The sequence below is a fragment of the Ascidia mentula genome, chromosome 2, assembly GCF_947561715.1.
Source record: "Ascidia mentula chromosome 2, kaAscMent1.1, whole genome shotgun sequence".
In the NCBI taxonomy this organism is placed as follows: domain Eukaryota; kingdom Metazoa; phylum Chordata; class Ascidiacea; order Phlebobranchia; family Ascidiidae; genus Ascidia; species Ascidia mentula.
Window position 1 is genome coordinate 14,068,454 of NC_138567.1, and position 24,162 is coordinate 14,092,615.

At 37.7% G+C, this 24,162-nt stretch overlaps 4 protein-coding genes across 4 annotated transcripts; 2 read left to right on the forward strand and 2 right to left on the reverse strand.

Annotated features, from left to right (window-relative positions):
- Positions 1 to 132: 132 nt before the first annotated feature.
- On the reverse strand, positions 133 to 1,003 carry LOC145890203 (uncharacterized). The gene is made up of 4 exons (XM_082981231.1): positions 798 to 1,003; positions 624 to 748; positions 330 to 564; positions 133 to 202 (listed from the first exon to the last, which is right to left on the reverse strand). Exons 1-4 carry the CDS (start codon positions 1,001 to 1,003, stop codon positions 133 to 135), a joined length of 636 nt encoding a protein of 211 aa, XP_082837357.1.
- Positions 1,004 to 6,454: 5,451 nt separating this feature from the next.
- Positions 6,455 to 6,992, forward strand: LOC145890204 (uncharacterized). The gene is made up of 4 exons (XM_082981232.1): positions 6,455 to 6,465; positions 6,516 to 6,634; positions 6,696 to 6,782; positions 6,859 to 6,992. The coding sequence occupies exons 1-4, from the start codon at positions 6,455 to 6,457 to the stop codon at positions 6,990 to 6,992; spliced, it is 351 nt and encodes a 116-aa protein (XP_082837358.1).
- Positions 6,993 to 8,998: 2,006 nt separating this feature from the next.
- On the forward strand, positions 8,999 to 18,742 carry LOC145889679 (transient receptor potential cation channel subfamily M member 2-like). Its single transcript, XM_082980675.1, has 24 exons — positions 8,999 to 9,171; positions 9,235 to 9,293; positions 9,390 to 9,570; positions 9,631 to 9,734; positions 9,915 to 9,983; positions 10,063 to 10,195; positions 10,256 to 10,332; positions 10,413 to 10,554; positions 10,771 to 10,929; positions 11,369 to 11,520; positions 11,801 to 11,985; positions 12,038 to 12,086; positions 12,343 to 12,513; positions 12,795 to 12,962; positions 13,627 to 13,843; positions 13,917 to 14,029; positions 14,250 to 14,393; positions 14,465 to 14,580; positions 14,633 to 14,762; positions 15,318 to 15,501; positions 16,151 to 16,304; positions 16,567 to 16,742; positions 17,187 to 17,328; positions 17,724 to 18,742. Exons 1-24 carry the CDS (start codon positions 9,156 to 9,158, stop codon positions 17,809 to 17,811), a joined length of 3,129 nt encoding a protein of 1,042 aa, XP_082836801.1. The 5' UTR covers positions 8,999 to 9,155; the 3' UTR covers positions 17,812 to 18,742.
- Positions 18,743 to 19,207: 465 nt separating this feature from the next.
- LOC145890205 (uncharacterized) lies at positions 19,208 to 23,892 on the reverse strand. The gene is made up of 16 exons (XM_082981233.1): positions 23,817 to 23,892; positions 23,441 to 23,582; positions 23,296 to 23,361; positions 22,629 to 22,976; positions 22,381 to 22,566; positions 21,948 to 22,322; positions 21,712 to 21,885; positions 21,502 to 21,598; positions 21,171 to 21,446; positions 20,925 to 21,056; positions 20,705 to 20,869; positions 20,354 to 20,650; positions 20,117 to 20,297; positions 19,821 to 19,998; positions 19,555 to 19,766; positions 19,208 to 19,491 (listed from the first exon to the last, which is right to left on the reverse strand). The coding sequence occupies exons 1-16, from the start codon at positions 23,890 to 23,892 to the stop codon at positions 19,208 to 19,210; spliced, it is 3,189 nt and encodes a 1,062-aa protein (XP_082837359.1).
- Positions 23,893 to 24,162: the final 270 nt, after the last annotated feature.

The following is a 24,162-nucleotide window of genomic DNA, read 5'->3' on the forward strand; positions in this document are numbered from 1 at the left end:
CTAATTTTCGGTTTTACATCGGCGACATCTCCTGTGTAAATACCCTTCATCTCATACTAATCACGATATATATTTTTTGCAATGCTTGACTTTTATTTATTTATTTATTTTTTTTTTAAAAAGTACGATTTTTTATCTGCCTCCATCTTCTTGGTCAATTGCCGTTGCCTGCTGGTTCATTTTTTTCGTCTTTTTCTTGCACCTAAAGCAATGTAATACGTAAATGTTTGACGGAAAAAAACTAGTTTAAGTATTTATGTTTCCTTCTGTAAGGATGAGTTTAATGTTGCTCCATAGAGCAAATGTGATGTAGAACCACACTTGGTAACGTGGGTTCGATGCGACGAATTAAATCAGCGAAGTAAAGAGATTTGTCCCTTTTTCGTCGCCAAAGCCACTCATCAATGTACGAAGGAATGAAGTCCCTATAAGCTCCATTCATTCGCTTGAATTTTCTTTTGCAATCGCACCACAGGCTTTCAATATCATTAGTATGAACCCCGTCAGGCGCCACAAACAAATACGAGTGGTTCACCGTGCGATGTACATATTGCTGGGGCAAGTCTGCAAAATAAAACTGTGTGTACGTGCATTGAACAAGAGGTCTTCTTTTTGTAACATACGAGATATGTTGTTGTAGGCAGCCCACTGGTCAGACCAAATTTCGGTGCCAGCCGCTATTTTCCTGGTAATTACGTCTTCCAGGGTAGCCCGGTCGCGTTGAGCCACCAACTCAATGAAACAGTTCCTGACGGGAGAAACATTTAAAGCAAAGAAGGGTGAATGTATGGTCTTACTTGGTTGTCAGATCTACCCCCCCAAAAACCCATTGCTCCCTGACAGGTCGCGCTTGGGCGTTCGAACCTGCTTTTCTTCTGGCCACCAGACTTTCGTCTATAGCAACGATGTGGCCCGGCCCTCCAGTCACATTTGGTTGCCGTAGCAGGTCTTCCGTACAAATCTGTTTGTGTTTTAATACCACAGTATAACTGCCAGCAGCCATGTCACAATTCCATTGTCAATGTTACCTCACGAATAAACTGAAATTGTCAAATGTTTCAATAGTGAAAACGGTATGTGTTATACGTTGCAAACGGTTTTATTTAATTATCTTTTTCTATCGCCATTAAACTGTGGTGAATTTCCAATGAAGACTTTATTAAAGTAATGTCAATAATTTGAATTGTGTAAGCTACATACAGATGGCCAGTGTTTCTTTTTTTTTATTCGGATGAGCACAAGGCTACCACGAATATCACACTAGAATGGAGGAAAGGAAGAGGCGAATAATACAGGTACAAAAGAAAAAAATTTGCAGACGACAAAGTACTGCACAAATAGGAAAAGAAGGAAATGGAGGAGAGCAAGGGAAAAGTGCGAAAAAAAGCGGGATTTACGATTACAAAGAAAAACGAGAGTGTATAAATAAATACAAAAAAGGGGTCACATACACACACACTAAAAGAGAATACTACGTAGCAATATATTGAATATTGGTTGTTTGTCAAAGGGGGGTGGAGAGAGGGTTACCAAAATTGGGTTATATTATTCTTGACGTCGGCCAGGACGCTTTCGAGAAAGGGGTTTTCCTTGTGACGTTGGATAGCAAGTCTTAAAGCAATAGAGGATTTAAATGATCGGATGAGGTGATTAGGGATGTTGTTCAGAGGGCGGGGGTCGTGTTTGATGCGGTTTCTTGTCTTCCAAATTATGTGGGTTAAAGAGGTTTTCAGTAGAGCGGATAGGGTCGACGCGTAAGGGGTATCGTGTTGGGGTAGTTTCGGGAAATTCAGATGGCCAGTGTTTCGATCTGGAAGGTCTTATCAGTGCAGCTGGTGTGACTATCAGACGACTTTGCTGACCAAACGGCCAAGCAAAGACTTCCACTTTGTGGTGATCACCGTCATCAACATATTCGGTCAGCAAATTCGTCTGATAGTCACACGAACTGCACTGATGAGACCTGTTTGTAGCTTACACGGAAAATATATTGTTTATATATTAGTCGTACGTGCTGATGTTGTGAAGATCAACCCTTTGTAATTATGCAATGTAAGCGTGGAGTCGCTGTTCGTACACTTCAACACGACATGATGAAGGCTAAAGACCCTAAGGTGAGCCTCACATTAGTTTATCGTCCGTCAAGGCAAATATGCCTCGAGTCAGCAGACCCGGCTCCCTTGTACTTTATCCAGAAAAAAAATTCTCAGTTGTCCCTAACAATCCAAATATGTTTATTCTTTTTAAGCCTTGTGAATCCAAACAGTATAGTGCTATAGAACTAGCATTGCATGAGTCTCGTATACAATTAAATCAGAATAGAATATATTGAATGAATTAATGACCAAACGCTAGACCGAAACGCAGGCAGGCTAGACGAAACAATTTACGCTATCACATGAACTGTAGAAGGCGCCTTTTCTAGGTTTGATGATAGTAAATGAGCCTCCAGCAAAGGTTATTAGCAACAAGGAAAGATCACATTTACTCATTCCAAAACCAAAGTCAAAGATGGTGGGAGTGCCGTAATCCTTTGTGGGGATAATTTCTTTTTCTCCAGTGGAGAAAGCGCTTTAGGCAAATTGCTTTTTTTTTCGACCGCTGTCATGATTTTTCGCCTATATGTTTTTCTACGGTCCCTGATTTTGCATCGTAAGTATTGTGCAGGTGATGTGTTCAAACGTGGGTAATACAAGTCCAATGGATTCTATTTTAAATAGACATTGAGGACGATTTTCCCAAAAGCAAAATATTCTGTTCTACATACCCACACTGTGAGGAAGGTCATGCTTTCAGATCAAGGCTAAGGAAACATGAGTGCAATACCCCCAACAACGAATCGAACCGAAAAATGTACAGTACAATGTCTTCAGGGAGATGTTGGTCGGTGTAAAGGGTTACGAAGAATTGGTGGATGTGTGATAAAATTTCTTTGAGGGTTGAGAGGGGGTGTCCATGGTGGCCTGGTAGATCTACAATTGGGGGATGCAAGCGTACTGGTAGAAGTTGGCTCCAGCTGCAGGTGTAAATGACCGGTTGCAGGACATTACGGTTGGATTCACTCATTAATGTATCGCTGCCGTCTGTCTGGGAATCCCAACCCTGAAGTTTGGGCCAAAAACCCCTAACCCTCGTTTTTTTCGCCCTAACCCTGTTATTTTGTTTGAAAATCATAACCCTAATGTGTTATTTTCAGTTGAAAGTCCTAATCATAATCATTTTACAACCTTAACGAAGCTTTGGATTGTGCAACATCAGGCAGAGACTTTTCTACTTTATGGTGACTGTCGTCAGTCACCTGTAGCACTGATGGCATAATAGGTTGAAACAATGTCGTCTCGCAATTGATGTCATCTCACTCGTTCTTCGGTCACGGCCCGTCTTACTCTCGTATTGAACGCTGCGGTACTACAAATGCAATATCAAGGAAAGTATCAGGCGGGGATGCTAGGACACAACACATCTCGACGATCAGATAAGCCGTTTGTCAAAAGATCTTTATCCACGTGACCAACCTCAAATCTTCGCGCTATCGTACAGTGGACGCACCACCGCATGGGTTGGGTTAAACGAAACAACAACTCTATCAGAATGAATTGGTATTCAATACACAATTGTAAAGAGTTTACCCTTTCAATGACAACATATTGTAAGCGATTTAATCTCATCGTGTTGTTTTTGACATTTCTCTGTTCGACTGAAGTGAGATGTGAGAGCAACGACCCGTCATCACTGCTGGTGGTGGCTGACGACGGTCACTACACAGTAGAAAGTCTCTGTCTGACTGGGCAAGACGGCCGTCATTCATCAGTTGCACAGGCACAAATACATTAGAGTTACGTTTGCAAAAAGGTTATAGTGAGTGGTTTCAATCGAAAACAAATCATTAGGGTAAATATTGTCAAATAGTGGGTTTAACCAAAAACCAGGGTTAGGGTTGAAAAAACCTAGGGTTGGGTTACAAACACCCGCTCCACCACCTCCGCACGGCAAGAGAATGACAACATACAAAATAACAACAGGTAAGTGAGGAAATGGCTTAATTAAGGTTGATATATTAATTGCTACTGCTCATAGAAATTTCAGGTCTTCGGTTTTAAGAGGTGAATGCTAAAGAACCACCTCACAGCTCGATCAGCATTTGTGATCCTCAATATAACTTTGGAACAAAGAAATATGCGCGAATGTAGACGGTACAAATTGTGCACAATTTAGTGCAGTATTTAAACTCAAATATTTGTTTGTTAACAACAAACGTTTTAGCATAGATTTCTATGTTTCATCAGCTTATGTGAGGCTCACACAGCCACACATGACAAATTAGCTGTGGGGTGGATCTATATTATGTACCGTTTTAAGATGGTCAATTGAAGCAATATTCCTATCATTCAAAAAAGGTGCCATTCGTAGCAACCGTTAGAACGCATATGAGCATTTCTAATAAAAAAGGTTTTGTTTACGGGGAATGCCCACCCTGTATTCCTCCGTCACAAACAAAGGCGGCACGTAACTAATTTTAAAAAACACAAAAATGTTACAGGGGATGCATCTAAAAATTGAATCACAGAAGTAGAAGTTCATTCGTAATTTTAAGTTAGACCCCCATCTTGATCACGAGCGTATTAGGTGGGGTTGATAAACAATGTAAACAGTGAAACAATGTTGGATAAAAATAAACAATGTTTGATAAATCGTTCTCGTTTTAGGCGACACTAGGTGTCGCACAAACACAGTAGGTACTTGAATTTTGGTGGACGGTAAAGTAGAAAGATAGACCTTCCACACGATGCATCAACCGACCCTATGGGGTCTCTACTTTCCACGCTACGACCCATCGAATATGTGGTGCTAAAAGTACACATGGTCGGTTTCGGCCTTTTTGCGTGTATACGAGCGAATCAGCTGGGGGTCTTTGATGGGCTCCCAACTCAAAAGTAAAGGCTGCTGCAAGCTGAAATTTGGTACGCTTTGTCACAAAGGACATGTCTTTCGATCGCTCCAAATTTCGATTCGATAAGTAGTTTGCTTGTGACGTCACAATGTTTCGGAAATCGTCCTTGTTCTAAACGACACTAGGTGTCGCACAAACACAGTAGGTACTTGAATTTTGGTGGACGGTAAAGTAGAAAGATAGACCTTCCACACGATGCATCAACCGACCCTATGGGGTCTCTACTTTTCACGCTACGACCCATCGAATATGTGGTGCTAAAAGTACACATGGTCGGTTTCGGCCTTTTTGCGTGTATACGAGCGAATCAGCCGGGGGTCTTTGATGGGCTCCCAACTCAAAAGTAAAGGCTGCTGCAAGCTGAAATTTGGTACGCTTTGTCACAAAGGACATGTCTTTCGATCGCTCCAAATTTCGATTCGATAAGTAGTTTGCTTGTGACGTCACAATGTTTCGTAAATCGTCCTTGTTCTAAACGACACTAGGTGTCGCACAATCGAAATATATCTTTAAACTTACCTTTAGTGTAAAGTATAGGATTAGACCTTTCTGATGATGCCACAATGGACACTATTGGACCAGTGGTTTTTGCTCTATGAGCCTGACAATTTGTCGTGGTAAAAATAGTACATGTTGTTTGTTGTGTTTTTTCGTAATAACCACGGTCTACTTTGGCGTGTTTGCTTAAGAAGGCATTTAACAAATCAGTAATAGTCACACAACGCAAGCAGTTTACTTGTGAGAGTTTTGAATTTTCGTCAAACAACATTTTTGTTTTGTGGGTGTTGTACCTTACGGAGTATGCTATTGCAGTTCGTTGACGGGCGTAGCGCGTATAGAGAGGAAAATTTCGAAGTGTTGTAAATTTCGTTACGTCATAGGTGATGACGTCATTTTTGGCATGGTAACTCGTAAGGTGTCATTTAACATTCGTGTGAAGTTTCAGGTTTGTAGTGCTAGGGATAGCTGAGATATTAGGTGTGGTGCTAAAAGTACACCAGACCCGGTGGGTGTAACATGATATGGTGTTTGGGTTATATAACGAAGAAATAAAATCTTTCACTCGAGCAAGTAAATATGTCAGTATGTTTAAAGTGTTTACAGCGGAGTTTTTGTTTTAAATTACAATGGAAATAAACTTTTCTGACGAGGAGCTTATTAACTAAGTAGAAAATTACTCAAATATATATAATTGTAAGCTGCAAGCTTACAGAAACAAGCATCTTCGGGAAAGTTCTTGGGAAAGGATTGCTTTAGAACTTCGATCTGATGGTAAAACGATACCGTTTTGTTGACAACTAAAACATCTCAATTCAAATGCACTAGTTTTTCAAACAGGGGAAACATGCAAAAAGAGATGGAAAGCACTGCGAGACAAATACCTCCGAGAGAAAGCAAAAAATGCCAATGCCTCGAGATCTGGCTCAGCTGCACCAACAACCCAAGAATGGAATCTTCTCAAGCCAATGTCTTTCATTGAACCATTTTTACAGGCACGGAAGCATGTTATTCCAGTTAAAACCAGAATAAAATAATCTTTAACCTTCTAACATAATTTTAATAGAACTCAGTCAAATCTTAATAGTGATGCAGATATCGTTGAAATAGACTTTGTTGGTGAACCTGATGAAACAATTTCTAATGAACAAAGTTTTTCTTCTGTTCAGTCGAGCACATCATATGGTTTGCAGCATAGAATACTAAAATTTATTGTTTATAAGTTATTTTTGATCTTGTTTTTTAGTACCCCATAAGCCAAAAGTGGGCAAAAGAAAACACAACTCAGCTGAAGTAATGGACAAGATTATAGCAGAATTAAAAAATAGTTCAGGTATGGTACAGCTATATGTTTTTGTAAGTCTAAAACTTCAAACAAACATTTTTAAAAATGCTTTTATACATGCAAGGTGATTCAGAAGATTTGTTTTTTGCAAGTATGACACTAGAGGCAAAGGAGGTTCCAGTTCAAAAAAGGTCAAAATTACATATTAATATTATTAAACTTCTGCATGAAGCTAGATATGGGTGCACCAATGAATAAAGTATTATTTCCACTGTTTCTGTTTTAACTTTAATTTAAGTGTTGCATGCAAATTGCTTCATTTTTTAGTGTTATTTTGCCTCATTGCTATTTCTTAATAAAAGTACAATAACTCTATTTGTGAGAACACACCATATATAAACAGAACCAAGAATATATTTTTCAAAGTAAAATTTGTATCTAAAAGGAAACAGGAATATATTTTTTAAAAACATGCAGCAAAAATTCAAAGTAAAATTTGTATCTAAAAGGAAACGGGAATATATTTCATAAAAACATTTAAAGTCTGTCTAGTTGCCATGGAACGGAGCCATCCTCACTATGGAAATAGTTTGCAAAGGTGTCTCGAACTTGAGATGCCTCGACTGTAGATCGTCTACCTGTTCTCTGCAATGGACAAAAGTTGGAGGCTGAAGCATTTTGACTTCTCCATTGGCCATCATGAACAACTCCCCTTGTGTCTTCAAAGTCAGCTGAATTTGGCTCCACATAATGAAGTGATACTTTTTGTCTTAAAAAGTTATGCAGAACAGTGCAAGCTTTCACAACTAAATCCAGTGTTTCTGGCTTAACTAACAGTGGCCTATGAAAGACTCTAAATCGTGAAGCCATAATCCCAAAAGCATTTTCCACAAACTTCGGGCACGGGACAATCTATAGTTAAACACCCTTTGCTTAACTGTTAAACCAGTTCCTGGATAAGGTCGCATTGGGTTTGTTCTCAAAGGAAAAGCCTCGTCACCTACAAACACAAAAGGAACTTGTATATCTGTGCCAGGTAATGAATTTAACACAGGAAGGGAAAGCAAGTTATCCTTAAGCCTACTACCAAAAATAGAGTTTGACAAAATACTTCCATCACTTTGTTTTCCAAAAGAACCAATATCCACAACAACAAAGTTATACAGGGCATCCACAACTGCTAACAAAACAATACTAAAGCTTTTTTTGTAATTAAAATAGAGCGATCCTGACTTGGCAGGTGCCTGAATTAACACAAGCTTTCCATCAATGCTTCCAACACAATTGGGAAATTGCCAAAATGATTGGTACTCTCTTGCATTTTTTTCCCATCGATTTTTGTCAGGAACAGGCATAACTTCTGGTTGAAGTGTTTTCCATATGGCAGCACATGTATCAGGAATAATTTTGGAAACTGTGGACTTATGAGTTCGAAAAGAACAAGCAATTGTGGTGTAACTGTCTCCAGTTGCAAGAAATCTTTAATAGAACATTTTGAAAAAAGGGTATAAAAACAAAATTAAAAGTTAAGCCTGTTACTGCAAAGTTATAGCCAATCTTTCCCCAGCAGGTATTGATCTTCTTAACTGTGTGTCCATCTTGGAAATTTTTGGAGCAACTTTGGATAATAGCTCATCAAACACCTCTGCAGTCATCCGGAAATAAGTGAAAAACCATGGCTTTCTCAATATCCTCATTTCCCTTATTAACTTATGATATTCCCCTGACAAAAAAGTATTGTTTTGCCAAAATCCAACTAATTTTAAAGAACCTTTACCATTTTCGATGCGTGATTGAAGAATAGGATGAACCCAATGACTTCTCGATTTTCTAATTGCTTTACTTTGTTTGAATCTCATTAGTTCATACAATAGCTTTAACTTTAATTTATAATTTGACTTTCCATTGCCCCGAAACCTCGGGATAGTTGGCTTTTTCGTAAGTACAAGCTTCATGGTTTTTAGCTAGTTCAGTTTCAAAATAATAAAAACTCCTGCAATTGTCTTTCAGTTAGTTAATTGTTGCTAACAAATATGTCAACTTGGCGGCGAGTGAGCGCAGAGATGCGTGAAGTGATCGCAGTGTAAACGGAAAGTTCGCACCGCTTTGTTTCGCGTCGCACGACTGCGCATAGTGTAAACCATAGTGTAAATTACTTTGTTTAAAAATCTTTTCCAACAACTATCATAATATTATGTTTAGCTTTGTTGAAATTTCCATTTAGGGTAATTCCCTTTTTGGATCGTCTCCGGGGCGATAGGTGGTCTTGTGCGGTGAACCGTGAAGAAGTGTGCGAGGTGTTTTTGTCGCGGCTTGTCAGGAAATCGTAAACCCCCAACAACGCATGGAAACTACGCGAAAAGAATAATATATCGACCGACCACGAATTTTTCATCAATTGGTGCCAGAAATTACGTTGCTATGGCGATAGACGAAGGTATACAATTTGCAATAGTAAGCTTATAGTGACCTAGTGAATTTGTAATCAATATTTGTAAAGACTTTAGAATTGGGGAATTTGAATTTGTTGGAGCAGAAAACGACTTTAAGAAATCAAAGGTAATTTTTCATGTTTTGATAGTGCTTGGAAAAGTGTAATCATAATATTTTTTGTTTTGTTTACTTTAAACTTGTTCTAATCATGTTTTGTGTCAGTTTCTTAAAGTGCAGAAGGATATTGATGTTAGCAAAGTATATGATCACCTCAGAAAAATATGGAAAATCAAAACACCAAACCTGGTTGTTTCTGTTACTGGTGGTGCACAAAATTTCAAAATGAAGCCAAGACTAACAAGAATTTTTCGAAAAAGTTTAATTAAGTTAGCTGTGGGGGCAGGTGTGGTTTAATTTTGTATGTAAAAATTGCTATATTTACTTTATATAAGTTAATACTTAGGAGCATGGATTGTCACTGGTGGGACAAACTATGGTGTGATGAAACATGTTGGAAAGGCAGTACAGGAGTACTCTGCTGCAAAGTCAATAAAAGAAGCCGAAAAAGTGAGAATTGTTGCTCTCAACCCTTCTTGTGAAATAATTAAATAAAAACAAACAAAATTGAGCAATTTATATTATGGGCTCCACTCTGCTTATCAAAATTGAGTTAATCTAGTACATACAGTATATTTTTTGTCATACCTTGTTATAGTTGTTCACATCTTTCATTTACCTGTTTCAAAGGTTGTGACAATTGGAATAGCTACTTGGGGAGTGATTCATGACCGACAAAAATTACTTACTGAAAATCGGGTAAATTAGTAGAACAAATTAATTAGTTGAACAAACTTGAACAATTAAAGGAAAGCTAAACACTGCATAAAATATGCAGCATAATATAAGCAACTCAAACACAGGAGTTGTTCTAAACAAGAACCACTCCCATTTTATTATGGTTGATGATGGATCAGTAGAAGAGTATGGCAGGGAAATAACATTTCGTGCTAATTTTGAAAAGCACATTGGTTTGTATTTGCTTGTTGAGGTAAATATTGTTATGTGAAAACCACTCATTTTGTTTTTAGCTGAAACTGTGAACAAAAATAATAGAAAAACTCTTATAAGTTGTATACTTGTACAGGGTGGTCCGGGATCATTAAAGGTATATGTTTGTATTGTTATCATCAATAACATCTTATGTATGTTATCACAAAAATTTAAACATGTATTATGTTTCGTCAGACTGTTTATGAAGCTTTGGAGGCAGGGACTCCTGTAGTGGTGGTTGGTGGTTCTGGACAATGGGCAAATATTTTAGCAATGCTTTGCACCAGACACGGAGAAGTAACAGTGAATCAAAAATTAATTGAGGAACTTTTACAAGGTATATCACTGACTGAATTACACTATCCGACTGAAAGTTAATATTTCTGGCTTTCTAAATGGATAATTGACCAACATCTTAAAAAGAAACTTATACCTAATGTATATGTGTCCAACAACAATCAAGGTACACAATACTACTTTTGTTTTAAGATTAAGTGCAAACTATATATTGTGCAGTGTTTATTGAAAATCAAAATAAAGTTTTTGTTGACAGAGAATATGATGAAATGGAAAACTAATGATGAAGTGAACAATTGGACAGAAATGGCCAAAAAATGCATAGAGAAAAAACATTTAATTACTGTCTTTCAACTTGACACGCCGGACAGTGTACAGGAGCTGGATGTTGCCGTACTTCAGTCATTATTGCTAGGTGTTCTATTTACACTTGATAGATAAACTGTGCATGTAGAAGCATTTTTTTGTTCGTTAAATTTGCTGACAATGCAGCCATGCTTGATCAAAGACAGTAAACCTAAAATTTTTCTAAACAATTAAATGCTGTGTAAGATATGCAAAAATGTAGTTAAAGTTGTCAAATCCCAATCCATATTCACTAGGTTTTGTCAACAACAGCTACTCTTTATTTGTTTGTAATTTCATGAACTTTTTTAACTTATTCAAATGCGTGTTTATGATAACATTTATTACAAACTCATATCCAGTAAATGATTTCTACAAAAATGGGCTAATTTTCAAAAACCTTACCTATTTTGCATTTTAATGATGTTTGAAAAGTTGTCCCAAATTATCAGTCACCTGTTTTGAAAATGTTGTCTTGAAGAGGCAATAATCATGTAAATTTTACTTAGCTACACAGAATGACGAAGGAAAAGCAGAAAGACAACTGGAGTTGGCTCTTGCTTGGGACAGAAGTGACATCGCAAGTTCACACATTCTTACTGATGATTGCCATATCAGCCAGAAAGTGCTTATAAAGTTTTTTGCGGAGGCAGTTAAAAAAGTAAAATGTTGCACAACCTAAAGTCTTGATTTTAACAATGCTCATTTATGAATTGATTCTGGGCATCATTTCCCATTCTGTTGCTAATGGCCGTGACGATTTCCACCTTATTTTAAATATGTCCACGATCTCGGAAACTTTAGTTTCAGACTGAAATCTGTCAGTTTTGTTAAATTAGACAAATATATTTCGCTTTGTTGAAAGCATCATCAGTGTCTATGAAAAAGAAAAAAAAACATGGACTGCTATTGAAATCCAATTGAGCAAACATGTTTTTCAGGATAATGCAAAATTTGTGCAAGTTTTTCTGGATTATGGCTTGGATTTGAAAACCTACCTGTTATGGGATTCGGTCATATGTCTTTATAAAAATATCATTAAATCACCAACATATTGCAAAGAAATGCTAAAAAAGAAATCTCAATTAAAGGAGCTGAAAAACTTTGACAGAAATGCACTAACAAGGTACATATGGTATTGTGTTTATAAATCAACTAATATTTTTTTTTCTCTGCAGTGTAATGAAAAAGTTGCTTGGGCCCTCATATAAACAATACCAAGCTAAGGTAGGCAATAAATTCAATTTCTTGGCTGTTTGCCACAGTTGCAGTATCCTAAATTTATTCCTTGTGTTATTCTGTGCTATCGCATACATGTAATTTTGCATGATATTTGTCAACGTATATGTGCAAAAAAGCCAAATCTCCAATTTGTTAAAGTGAAATGCAATTGGTGTAATGTGTTCAAGGAAATGTTTGATTTGAATATTCCCATAGATTATACACAACCTGAAAACCATACATAGATACACTGATATTATAGGAAAATAAGCCAGTTGACCCGCTGAGAGAAATCTTCCAGTGGTCAGTGATAATGAACAGAAAGGAATTGGCTCGCGTTATTTGGGAATCTATGACTGACCAACTGCCGGCCGCCGTCGCAGCAACAGCAATGCTCAAACAGATGTCACAGATGAGTTGCGCAAAGTCGTCTGTAAGAAGATAACAGTCATTATTTTCATTATATTAACTGTAAAGTGTATACTATCGTTTTGCGGAGAGTTATAGACTAAAACTTATCTGCAAGTTATTTTTCGCACATTGTGTGGTGTGCTTATACCACCATGGTAAATTGTAATCGGTAGTTAACTTACAAGCATCCAACAACCAGCGGTTTCTCGCAAATGGTAGCAACTACAATATTTTTGATGACTTCCTCATCATATATGTCAACGCATACTTTCCACGGATATCAATCCAGTATGTTCGTTTCAGCGTGACAAACTGAACGAACACGCGGAGGAATACGCGTCAATCACTCAGGATATTCTCACCCAGTGCATGAAGGACGACCCTGAGAAGACGAAGAAACTTTTGACAAGAAAACATCGGAAGTGGGGAGGACTTGACTGCATGCAGATGGCAGTGGACGCCTCCAGTAGAGTGAGTTAATTAGAATTTAGATTCGGTCGAAACTATAGAACCTATCCTCCAACAAATTTACTCAAACAGCTTTTTTTCAAACTGTTTGGAAAAAAACGGCAGCGTCCCATAGTTTAAAAAGCCCTGATCTAGAAAGTACTACCACTTACCTAAATAAATAATACAAAGACTGGTTGCTATGATTTCCATCAAGTAATCCACTTACTACAATAAACAATGGTTACTCAATTTATATGGATGCCTTATTTGTTTTGTTCTCGTGAATGAAACTGTAATTTAAGATATTGAGTTTAGTGTCAAAGTATGTTAGTGAATGGAGGGTAGGGAAGGTGGCAAGGTAGGATTACAGCGAACAATTAAATCATTCTCTCCCTCCCACGATCATTAATCGCGAAACCTCGTTTAAGTTCGTTGGAATTATTTTAATAGGTAACATATAAATGATAAAGGCCATTGCTAGTGTGTGTCTTTGCCGAAAGCACGTACGCACCACATCTTGCCTCAAGAATTCCCTGAAAAAAGGTCCTGGCTCTAATGTAAATGGTAGATGTTGGAAGTGTGTTTGCAGCGATAGCAACAAAAGAATCAAAAGCCTTCGCGCTTTCGTATTATTCATGTTGATATCTTGCAGGTCCAGTCGTTTTCAACATCTTGATATTTTCAGGGTGTAGTGGCGCACGCGGCTGTACAAAATCACCTGACCAGTTTGTGGAAAAATGACATACACTACAATGGTGTAAAGGGCTATGTCAAACTTGTGATCACCGTTGTATTTATTCTACCGCTATACTTCTTTCATTTCTTTGAAACGAAAGAAGATACTGACGAAGATTTGGACGTGGATATGGACGAAGATATGGACGATCTCACGGATGAAAAACGTGAGAAAAAGTTGCTTACTGGGTGTTTATTCAAGTTGTTAACAAATCCAACAGTCGCTCATTTTACTTTTAGGCTTTCAAAATGCTGGAAGCAAAAGTGTAAAGACACCCTCCAAGTCCGAAATGTTTTTTATTTTTTATGGAGCTCCGGTCACCAAATATGTTGTCAACGTCATTTTTTACTCGGTATGTTCAGACAGAAGGCGAAAAAACAAGAACCCTTAATTCTTTATTGTGAATAACTTTTGTTGCTTTTCGTAACACATCCAATGGTTATAGGCTTTAATGGCGGGGAAACGAAAGAGCATGTTCCATTATTCTGAGATCCTGGCCTAAAGCTATTAGAAATTAAGGTTTTGATACAACTGATTACAACGATTCATCGCAGTTTTACCTTTTGTTTTAGTTGTTCCTGGTATTGTTCAGTTACATTTTACTCTTCAACTTCTTTCCCTACACGGGCTCAGTTTCGACACTGGAGGCGCCTTCAATACCAGAGTGGCTGTTGTTTGTTTGGGCACTGATCCTCTCCTTGGACGAGATATACGCGGTTTGTTTTATGTCGAGATAATTTAGAGCAAAGACAGATTTATGTGAAAAAATGGATAACGTTCTTCACAGATTGTTAGACAGAAGAACAAAAACGTGGAACAGAGCGTTCAGTTTTGGTTCGCTGATCACTGGAACAAAATTAATACCCTTGCTCTGCTGCTCTTCTTGTTGGGCTTCGGTTTAAGGTTTGCCAGTAAGCAACTTCAAGAATGCCGACAAAAACCACCGTTTTTGTAGGTTTCACTCTGACTTGAATCCCTCACGAATAATCCTGTCTCTTTCCTTTATTGTTTACTGCATTCGGTTGCTGCATGTTTTCACTTTGAGCCAAACTCTCGGCCCAAAAGTTGTAATGGTCCGCAATATGGTAAGCATACCTGAATGACGTGGGTGATTGTCCCTTACTTTTACAGAGTCAAAATGCATTGAGTGCAGTATGAGCGCATCAAGATAATTCTTTTATAAATTAGAAATTTAAGATTAGATGAAAATTTTGGTAGGCACCTGTTTTAGGAGATTGCAATTGGTTTTGCAAATTTAAAGTAGATTTCCGCTGAGGTTCTTTGTGTTTCTCTCGACCTTTTTTCTCACAGTTCACGTGTAGACGGTTAATTTTCAACACTGGGGAGTTGTAATAATGCCATAATACAACCGCCTGTCACACCGCGCGACATTATAATTTGCCGTCTATTTTATAGCACACATTGGATATCGAGGATTGCTTGCAATTAATGTTGTTGCGATATCTGTTGATAAGGTCTTGGGTCTCACAACAGCAACTCCCTGATAAAAGCTGACTCGCCAACAAATTTTCAATAGAATTACCTGCCCACAAAATTTAATTCGTGTGTTTATTCACAGTAAAATTACGAATCCGTTGTGTATTCGTTGGAATTTTTTTTATACTTATCGTATTTCGCAGTTGCGGGATCTCGGATTCTTCGTCTTCATCGTGGCCATCTTCCTATTCGCTTACGGAGTGACAAGCCAGGGAATGCTTTACCCGAACGAGACAAGAATTTGGCCGGGCATCAAAGGCATCTTCTACAAACCTTACTGGCAAATATACGGCGAGCTTTTCCTCGACGAAATAAACTACGACCCGAGTGAGTATAGGTTTACTTCAGCACTGAGGACCAAATCTGCTGAATAATAGTTCACTTTGCATCACATAAAAGTTTTTTTCATATGGATATGCATATACTCATTGCACAGCATATATGTGACGTCAGCAGATTTACCCTGAAAATGTTTCGTTGTTTTGTTATTGGATATATTTTTTTGTATTTTAAATATGTGCACTGGATTTACGAAACCAGTTTCAACCAGTTTCAACCAGTTTCAACCAGTTTCAACCAGTATCAACCAGTATCAACCATTTCCAACCAGTATCAACCAGTTTCAACCAGTATCAAAGCAAGCGAATCTATATCAACAATTAGACTTCCATTGTAAAAACACATGAAAGTCTTATATATGTACCTTTAACTTAATAATCTGTTCTTCTGGCATATATAAAACGTAACTTTATTCACCGACGTTTCGCCTGTTATTCAACAAGGCTTCCTCAAGGTGAATAAAGTTGCGTTTTATATATGCCAGAAGAACATATTATTAAGGTACAATATGCCTGGCAGCAACAAAAACATTATATATTTACCTTTGTTGAATGTTTTGTCTTGTAGTTGTGTGCTTGATTGTTTTATGTGCCTTAGCACTTTTTAGTTTGAGCATCTTTCTGTCTTTCACTTAAAGCGTCTTCTGCGTTCGAATGCACGAACAACCACACGTTGCTAAACGCCGGTTACCAGCGTTGCCCACAGCAACAAGACGCGGTTGCAGTGATTTCAGCCATCTACATGTTGCTAGCCAACATCCTACTTCTCAACCTTCTTATCGCCATGTTCAGGTATAATGCTAGTAATTGCGGAAGAAGTGTGTTCAACCATAATTAACATGGTTTACTGAAGGGGTCGCCATTTTCTGGTACTGGACATTTTATAATTATAGTTGGATGTAAAAATATCTCTCCAGCAAAAAATCTAATGATTTTTGTCGTATGACTGTAACTTTTTTAACGCAATCGATCCTAAACGCTATCAATAATCTTAAACACATTGAAATTTACATTTATGAAAACGATTATTGAAATGGTGAACATGTTGCTTTAGCTACACATTCACCAAGCTCGAAGAAAACACCGAGTCTATTTGGAAGTTTCAGCGCTACGAATTAATCGAAGTGTATCGAAATCGACCACCTCTGCCAGCTCCGTTCAGTGTAGTTTGGTATGCCATGAGGACCCTAAGAAAAGTATTTTACAGGCCATGTCCATCAGCAAAAATAGGTCAGTTTGTTTTGCGGATAGCCAGAAACCTTTTTGTACATAATTGTACGAAACAGAACCTGTAGTATTTGCATTACTGTCTATTATCTATATACACTGGTGTCGTTAAATTTAACTTAATTCGTGTATGTAAACGTTCGTCCTATCATGTATGTGTCGAACTTATGAATAAATAGTCACCACAAGGAAGTCTTTGCTTGGCCGTTTGGTCAGCAAAGTCGTCTGATAGTTACACCAGCTGCACTGATGAGACCTTTTAGGTCGAAACAGTGGCCATCTGTCTGCAGCTTATACACAATTCATATTATTGGCTCCACATTGCTTAAGAGTAAATGTCCGTCATATAACGAAGATTAATGATATTTGGCAATATTTGAACATCTGTCATTTTACACGGCTCAAATAACATTCCTATATCTCTAAACCGTGGACCCATTCTTTAAGATCCAGAGAAACCTGACGATCCGGAGCCTGACGACCGTGATCTGAGTAAGTTCGAACAATGGAACACTGACACTTATCTGTCCAAGAAGAGAGCAGAGGAAGCCCTCACTCTACCGACCCGGATACAAGGAATAAATGATAGGCGAGTGTAACATTGCATTTACGCAGTTTGCCTCCCTTATATGATTATGTACCGTGGATCGCATAACCAATTTTGCTTTTTCCATAACTAACTGTATTTAGCAGGAGGCTAATTGTTTAGTTACCAAATATGAGCATGCTGTATTTTGTACTTGCGTTGGTTAACAACAGGCCTGTTCTGGTTACCTTAAACACCTCCGGCAAAGTTTCTGCGTTATTAACCCAGTTATTTATGCTTTCCTACTTTATCATACTTGAAACAGAAAAGGTTCGTTGCCAGCTAAACCTGTGAAACACCACTGCTACAACCAAAACCCAATGTGCTTTTAGGGTTTAACATTTTTGCCTCGTTTTGAACTTACAAAATAAAAAAAAAAATTTACGACAATTTCGCAGGTTGGACAACATGGCAAGTTCCATCGAGGGATTCGTTGAGCTTTTTTCACGTCAGAAGAAGTTGGAAGCAAACGCGTCCCTGCAGTGAATCATGCAGAAGATGCAAAGCAATAATACTAAGCCACAAATAACTTAAACAAGATAGTATTTTGGGTGGTAAAAGCAGAATCCTTGGAGTTTAAACTTTTACTTCGCGTACTTAATTTTCATTATAGTTTTGTTATTTCTCTTTTAATGCAAAAAAGCCAAACAGAAACGAATTGAAAAATCGTTGAGATTGTTTGCTGGTCACCAAAACTGCATTAAAAATGTTGCCTTGATGCGAAAATCACACTCAGGAAACCTCGTCCCCCTGCTCGTATAAGCTCGTATAAACTTGCCATGACACTTGACTACCTGTGACAATCTTCCACGATTATCCTAGTGTTTTAGATAAGTGTATTCAGTTTGCTATTGAGGTCGGACTCGTTTTATAATTCCTTCTCGAATTTTTGCACTTGATTGTGTATTCAAATTTGCACTTGAGTCAGTAGAGTCACTTGTACATTTAGGTACAAAAATTGTAATCTTACAAAACAACCTCATAATCGTGAATCTTGTAAGCGACGCTTCCGTTGTTCAATTTTCGTCCTATTGTGATCACTGTAACTAGAACTAAAATGCATTTGATTTTACACTTGTGACTTCGCCAACTTGTGTATTTTCCTTCTTTTTTATTTTAACCCCATCGTGTTGAAATACTTTACCTTTGATTTTTTTCCTAAGCAAAAGTTACCATTATAACAACTTGTTTTATTCTGTTTTATTTTCATGCCTGTTTTCGATCTGTTTTCAAGCGCCATGTACTTCTATCGTTTGAAACCTTTATATTTCTCTTGTGCGAATTCAAAAGTAGAACGTGATAATATTTTAGCTGGGCCTATGGGATATGAATTGGCAAAAATCTTTTTGTTTTATTCACTTCATTGTGTTTCTGATACTGGAATGAAGTAGGTTTTTGATGTTGTTAAAAAAAAATGTCAAGCAACAACAATAATAATTGAAGCTTACTTTAGAAAGGACCCAAATCAGAATCACGTCAAAACGTGCCCCGTTAGTGAAAAACGAAACGCAATGTCTGGAAATCGGCTGCTGAGCGCACCTTTCTGCTCTTTCAGAGACCAAAATGTTCAATCATTTAGCGTCACTTTACTGATAACCATTCACAAACTGATTATGTCTGACTATTAGTGAAAGCAAGGTGTGAGATGATTAACGGTTTAGTATTATTTTATTTCACAAATGATCACGTACAATCAAACTTACTAATTACAAATATGCAGAAGTGAAATCGCAGCCGAGTTGAATCAGCGCCACATTTTGATGACAGATCGAAACGAGACACGACATATCACTTTGCCAGAGTTTCAATATACAAGGACGCATGTACAGAAATGACATAAACCACTGTTATCATGTGGTTATCCCCTTATTTACGGCTGAATTCACAAAGCGCTTTCAGACTGAAGCACACTTCGTTGAGTTTGAGGCCCAGGTTCCTCACCAGTGCGACGTTTAAAACCACGAATTTTGTTAAACAGCAACTTCGGGGCATTTGAGTAGATCAGAGGATTCAGTGAGCTGTTGATGGGGAGAAGGATGATTGCTGACAAAGCGTAGATTACGGAAGGCAAAGGAATTCCACCAAAGTTCATAAAAGCCATGGCTGATATTGGAACCCAACACAGGAAATCAGTAACGATTAGACGAAGAATCTTCTTCTGCATTACTGACGAAAGTAAATAGCCTAAATTGCACATATTTTATTAATTTAGAAAAAGCAATCTCAAACCTCTATTTTGCTGTTCCGCTCTTCCTTTCTTAGATTTCTGCTTTACTTTCCTGGCACTAGCAGATGATTTCTTGTAAATCCAAAAGTATGAAACCGCCACAAACATGAATGCTATAAAGTTGAGTGTGATGATAGCAATTGAATATCCCCATGCTTTGTCGTTTGGTGTTACATAAAGTTTGCTGATGCAGACGCTGTTAGTGCTGTAATACCTAAAGAAATCAATCGGTTATGTCATAAGCTATCCATTTAATAAGCTATTGTACCCAAAGTATCCGGAAATATCAAACATATTTGTGTAATTGTAGTTAGCCAGGATTTTCTGGAAATCACCCCAAGAATTGGCATTTCGTACATGAATGAGGGCGCTGCTCAAAGCTATGGAATGATGACCGGTGTTGTTGTGTTTCAAAGTAACAAATCGCTCCATGAACGATTTCATATCTGTGACAGTTTATTGAGGTCAACGCAAAGCTACAAGTTGAAACACAAACAATTAAACATATCAGGTGGAAAGCATAAAAATATGGTTTGCAAATAAAGTCATGAAAAATGAAGTTACTTGTTAAATCCACAGCAGCGTTGTCGAAATATGGATTTTCTTTCATGAAAGCTTTGGTTTCAAAGTGATGTTGATATTCAGGTAAAAAAGCGAAAAACGCAACGAAAAATGAAAATACCCAGGACAAGATAATGCTCAGGAAAACTGTCGCAAATCCTGGTTTCGTCGATGCGTTGAAAGGCTAAACAAGTTGAATTTATTGTAAAAATTAGCAATGATAGATGTACCAAAACTTACGTTTGTCACAGTATACAAGCGAAATACTGTCAATAGAACCATTGTAAACACCGACGTTTCGCTTGAAAGAACTACTAAAACGCCCATTGCACTACAATTCAGACTCGACCTCCATGCAAGATCATTGGCGCAATAGCTCCCGGAATACCGGACACCAGCAGCACCAAGCATGAGGAGATAAATTCCCATGAGAAAGTCGGATATTGACAAATTAAGAACAAGAAGGTGATTTGTTCGAAATGAAGCTGTCGGCGAATTTTCAGCAGCCAAGGTCTTTGTCTCTGTTATCATCACAACCTGTGAAATGTTAATGTTGCAGAAGTCATTATATAGGAACTTGACTGTACAAACCAAATTTCCTATCAACGCCAGAAAAGCCATGATCCATACGAGGCCTCGCAGAAATGGGTTTGCGATCAGTTCGTATCGTGATGAAAATATATTTACGTCAGTAGGTTTATTTAAAGTTGGACACTCATCACTCCAGTCAGAGCAATCACCGATACCGTTAAATTTCTGTGGAGTGATGTTATATTTGTGGTAAAGTTTTTCCTCATGAAAATAAACAAACCTTTTTCTTTTCAACAAACAATGGCTGTTGATTTTCGCAATAAAACCTTCCGTCTCTTGTGCAGTTCATTTCGTCACTTTGGTCGTCGCAGTTGATGTTAAAATCACAAATTTCTATTTTACTGATAGAAATCTGCAATATTAATTTCGAAAACGTTGATGTCTTTTTGACAGGCTACTTTGAAAACTGTGAAGTTGTTTTAGAGAGCATATGTAAACTCAAAAAAGGCGCAAACAATTTTTTTACCTTAGCTCCGTTCAATGCCGAACATTTCACTCTTTCTTGTTTCGTGCAATTTTCTGAGTATTCGTCACTTCCATCATGACAATCCAAAAAGCCATCACAAAATATCGACTCAGGAATTTGGAAATAAAATGCGTTGGTTGTTTTGCAATACGTCTGATTGCAAAGATCATCGCCTTCGTCCGAAAAAAAACTTTTTCCGGATTTTTGGTCATACAGGTAATTGCAATCTTCATTGCCGTCGCACAACAGGTGGCCACTGATCGTTCCACCGAAATACTTTAGTAAAAAAATACGTTAGTTGAATTCCACGATCATTTGTCGGGATACGTACCCCGTGCACGTCGGAATAGTACGAACAATCCCAATCTGCAGGAGCGTTGTCAGCTTGGGTCCTATTTTGACAACTGCTGTACGTGGTAACGTTTTTTCTACAAAAAAATTGGGATTTTTTAAGTGCGACAAGACCTTATTTTAAGGACGGATGGAACTGAACGTTAAATATTCCGATTGTTTGCTTCAGTAACGCTCTAATAGAACTCACGGTTGTTTTTCGCATTCTTTGATCGTTGTGGATTGACAAAGACATTCATCACTCATATCAGGACAATCAATTATATCATCGCAAATTTGTGACCTTGAAATTATCGTGTGGCCATTTATGCACTGGAAGCATAAGGAGTGATTGAAGGTCAACAAAAAACTTCCTTCAAGACCCCTGCGCAAAATATTTGGAATAAATTATTGACGACGACGGTGTTGAAGGGCATTAAAGCGTACTCAAAATCATGCTCTGACCAATAATAACACAAGTCACTCCCATCATCACAATCGTAAACTTGGTCCCATAGGAGCTGCTGTGGTAACTTACACACAGCACCATTTCTAACACATTTGAAACCATGTCCTGTGTTTGGTAGGGTTGGACAATCATTACATGGATCGCCGTCACATACAGTAGACCTCCTCCAACAAACTGACGCCGAACACCAGAAGTGAGAAGGGCACAATTTGAAACAAGCGTGGTTGTCTGGACAGGAGCCGTAATCGTAGCAGACTTCCTCTTTGGTTTGATCGCAGGTAGTGCGGTTGTCTTGTTTGATAAAATTGTGACATACTCCGTGCTGATCAAAGCAGTCGCACATTTTGTGCAACCTATGTAATACATTTTGGCTTGAATAAATGAGTTACGTGAAAATGAACCTTATTTCACCCTGAATTATGTTTGATGTCATTGATACGTTGGTTACTTTTTGATGAACAGTCGTTCTCGTCACTTTTGTCAGGGCAATCGACAACGTTGTCACACACGCTTGATCTTGCAACGATCATGGTATCAGTAGTACATTCAAAACACAATGTGTGGTTGAATGACGCATTGGAAACAAAACGGATATCCCTGAGCACATGAATAAAGAAAGTTAAGTAATTAGGATGAAAAATTATTGTTTGGAAATTTACATGATATTTCCGTTTTCCATAGAGTAACATAAATCTGACTTATCGTCACAATCAGCAACGCCATCCCATAAAAACAGTTGCGGAAGATTGCAATTCCGACCGTTGCGAACACATTTAAACCCGAACCCGTTATCCCAGTGTTGAAAGGTCGGACAATCGTTACAAGGATTTCTATCACACACAGTTGAACGTTTCCAGCAAGTTGAGTTAGGACACATGAAGTGTGATGAACATCCACCGTCGCAAAAGTCTCTGTTCTTGCACGTTAGAATTCCTTTGCAAAACTGTTCATAGGGTAGAGCACAAGTTTTGTTTCTTTGTAGGCGGAACCTCCAATATGGATTGCAGCTGTAGATGTTCATTTTTGTACAAAAAATTCAAAACGTATAAATGTGCTATTTTTACTCGAAGTATTTACGTGTGTGTAGAGATGTGCATTGCATTTTTACGCTACATTTTTGTATGTATTGCACACGAAAAATGCAATTTTAGTTGAACGCATACTTATCGGTAATATGTTTGTATGCCCGTTGGTCGGCATCAGTCACAATCACTGTAACGTTACGTAATTGGCGATGTTGGGTCACGGGGTTTGGGACATGATAATGATTGATAACATAAAGCACAGAGCACTTTAAATACGTTACATAGCAACTACAGTACCAACCTAACATAGGGTGATGATGGATTGTATGGACGAGTCGGGACCTTCTCAATAACCGGTATTTTATCTCTAAAAGAGGCATTGTTTGCAACAAAAGTTGGTTAGTAATGTTTTTTAGGGTTTCCATTATTGTGCTGGTTAGGCTCACCTAAGGAATGGTGGAATATCGTTTTGAGGAAGTGGAAGCTGATCAACAACTTGAATTTCATCACTGGCATCCCAACAATCAACAATCCCATCACAAAAACCATCAGCATAAATGGATCTTTCATCAACATCACATTGAAATTCTTAAAATGTATATTTCATACGATTAAGAAGTAATTTGTTTGTTCTTTAAACTGCCGTATTTATGTTTACGAACGGTAACAATAAGCATGCCATGAAAAGAAATGAAAAATGCACATCATAACAACATTTTTATGGTCGTTTGATGCCATCAAGTCACCAAGATAAAAACTTCATTAAAATCTTGTAACAGTAGCATTTTTCCTACCCTTTAATGCTTTTTTTACAATTCCTACCTGGAACTATGACAAATGGGGAACACATCGAACCAGGAGCGACCATCAATGCGATCAATATCTTTAAAACGATCATTGTACTGCTGAATAAGCGCAGTTACAAGCTTTGTAATGTATGTTAATTTACATGCCTGTGTAATAGGCAAGGTTTCAGGTAAGCTAAACATGCATTTAAGTCTCGCTTTACACACTTTGAAACTGTTTTTGCCAATTTTTAATCACTGTGTAATACACAATAAGTAAATACACTTAATATACAATTAGCACTTTTTGCAAAATAATTAAAACTAATTTATCATTTTTTTTTTTTTTATCAAATAGAAATGACCAATCTCCTATACTCAAA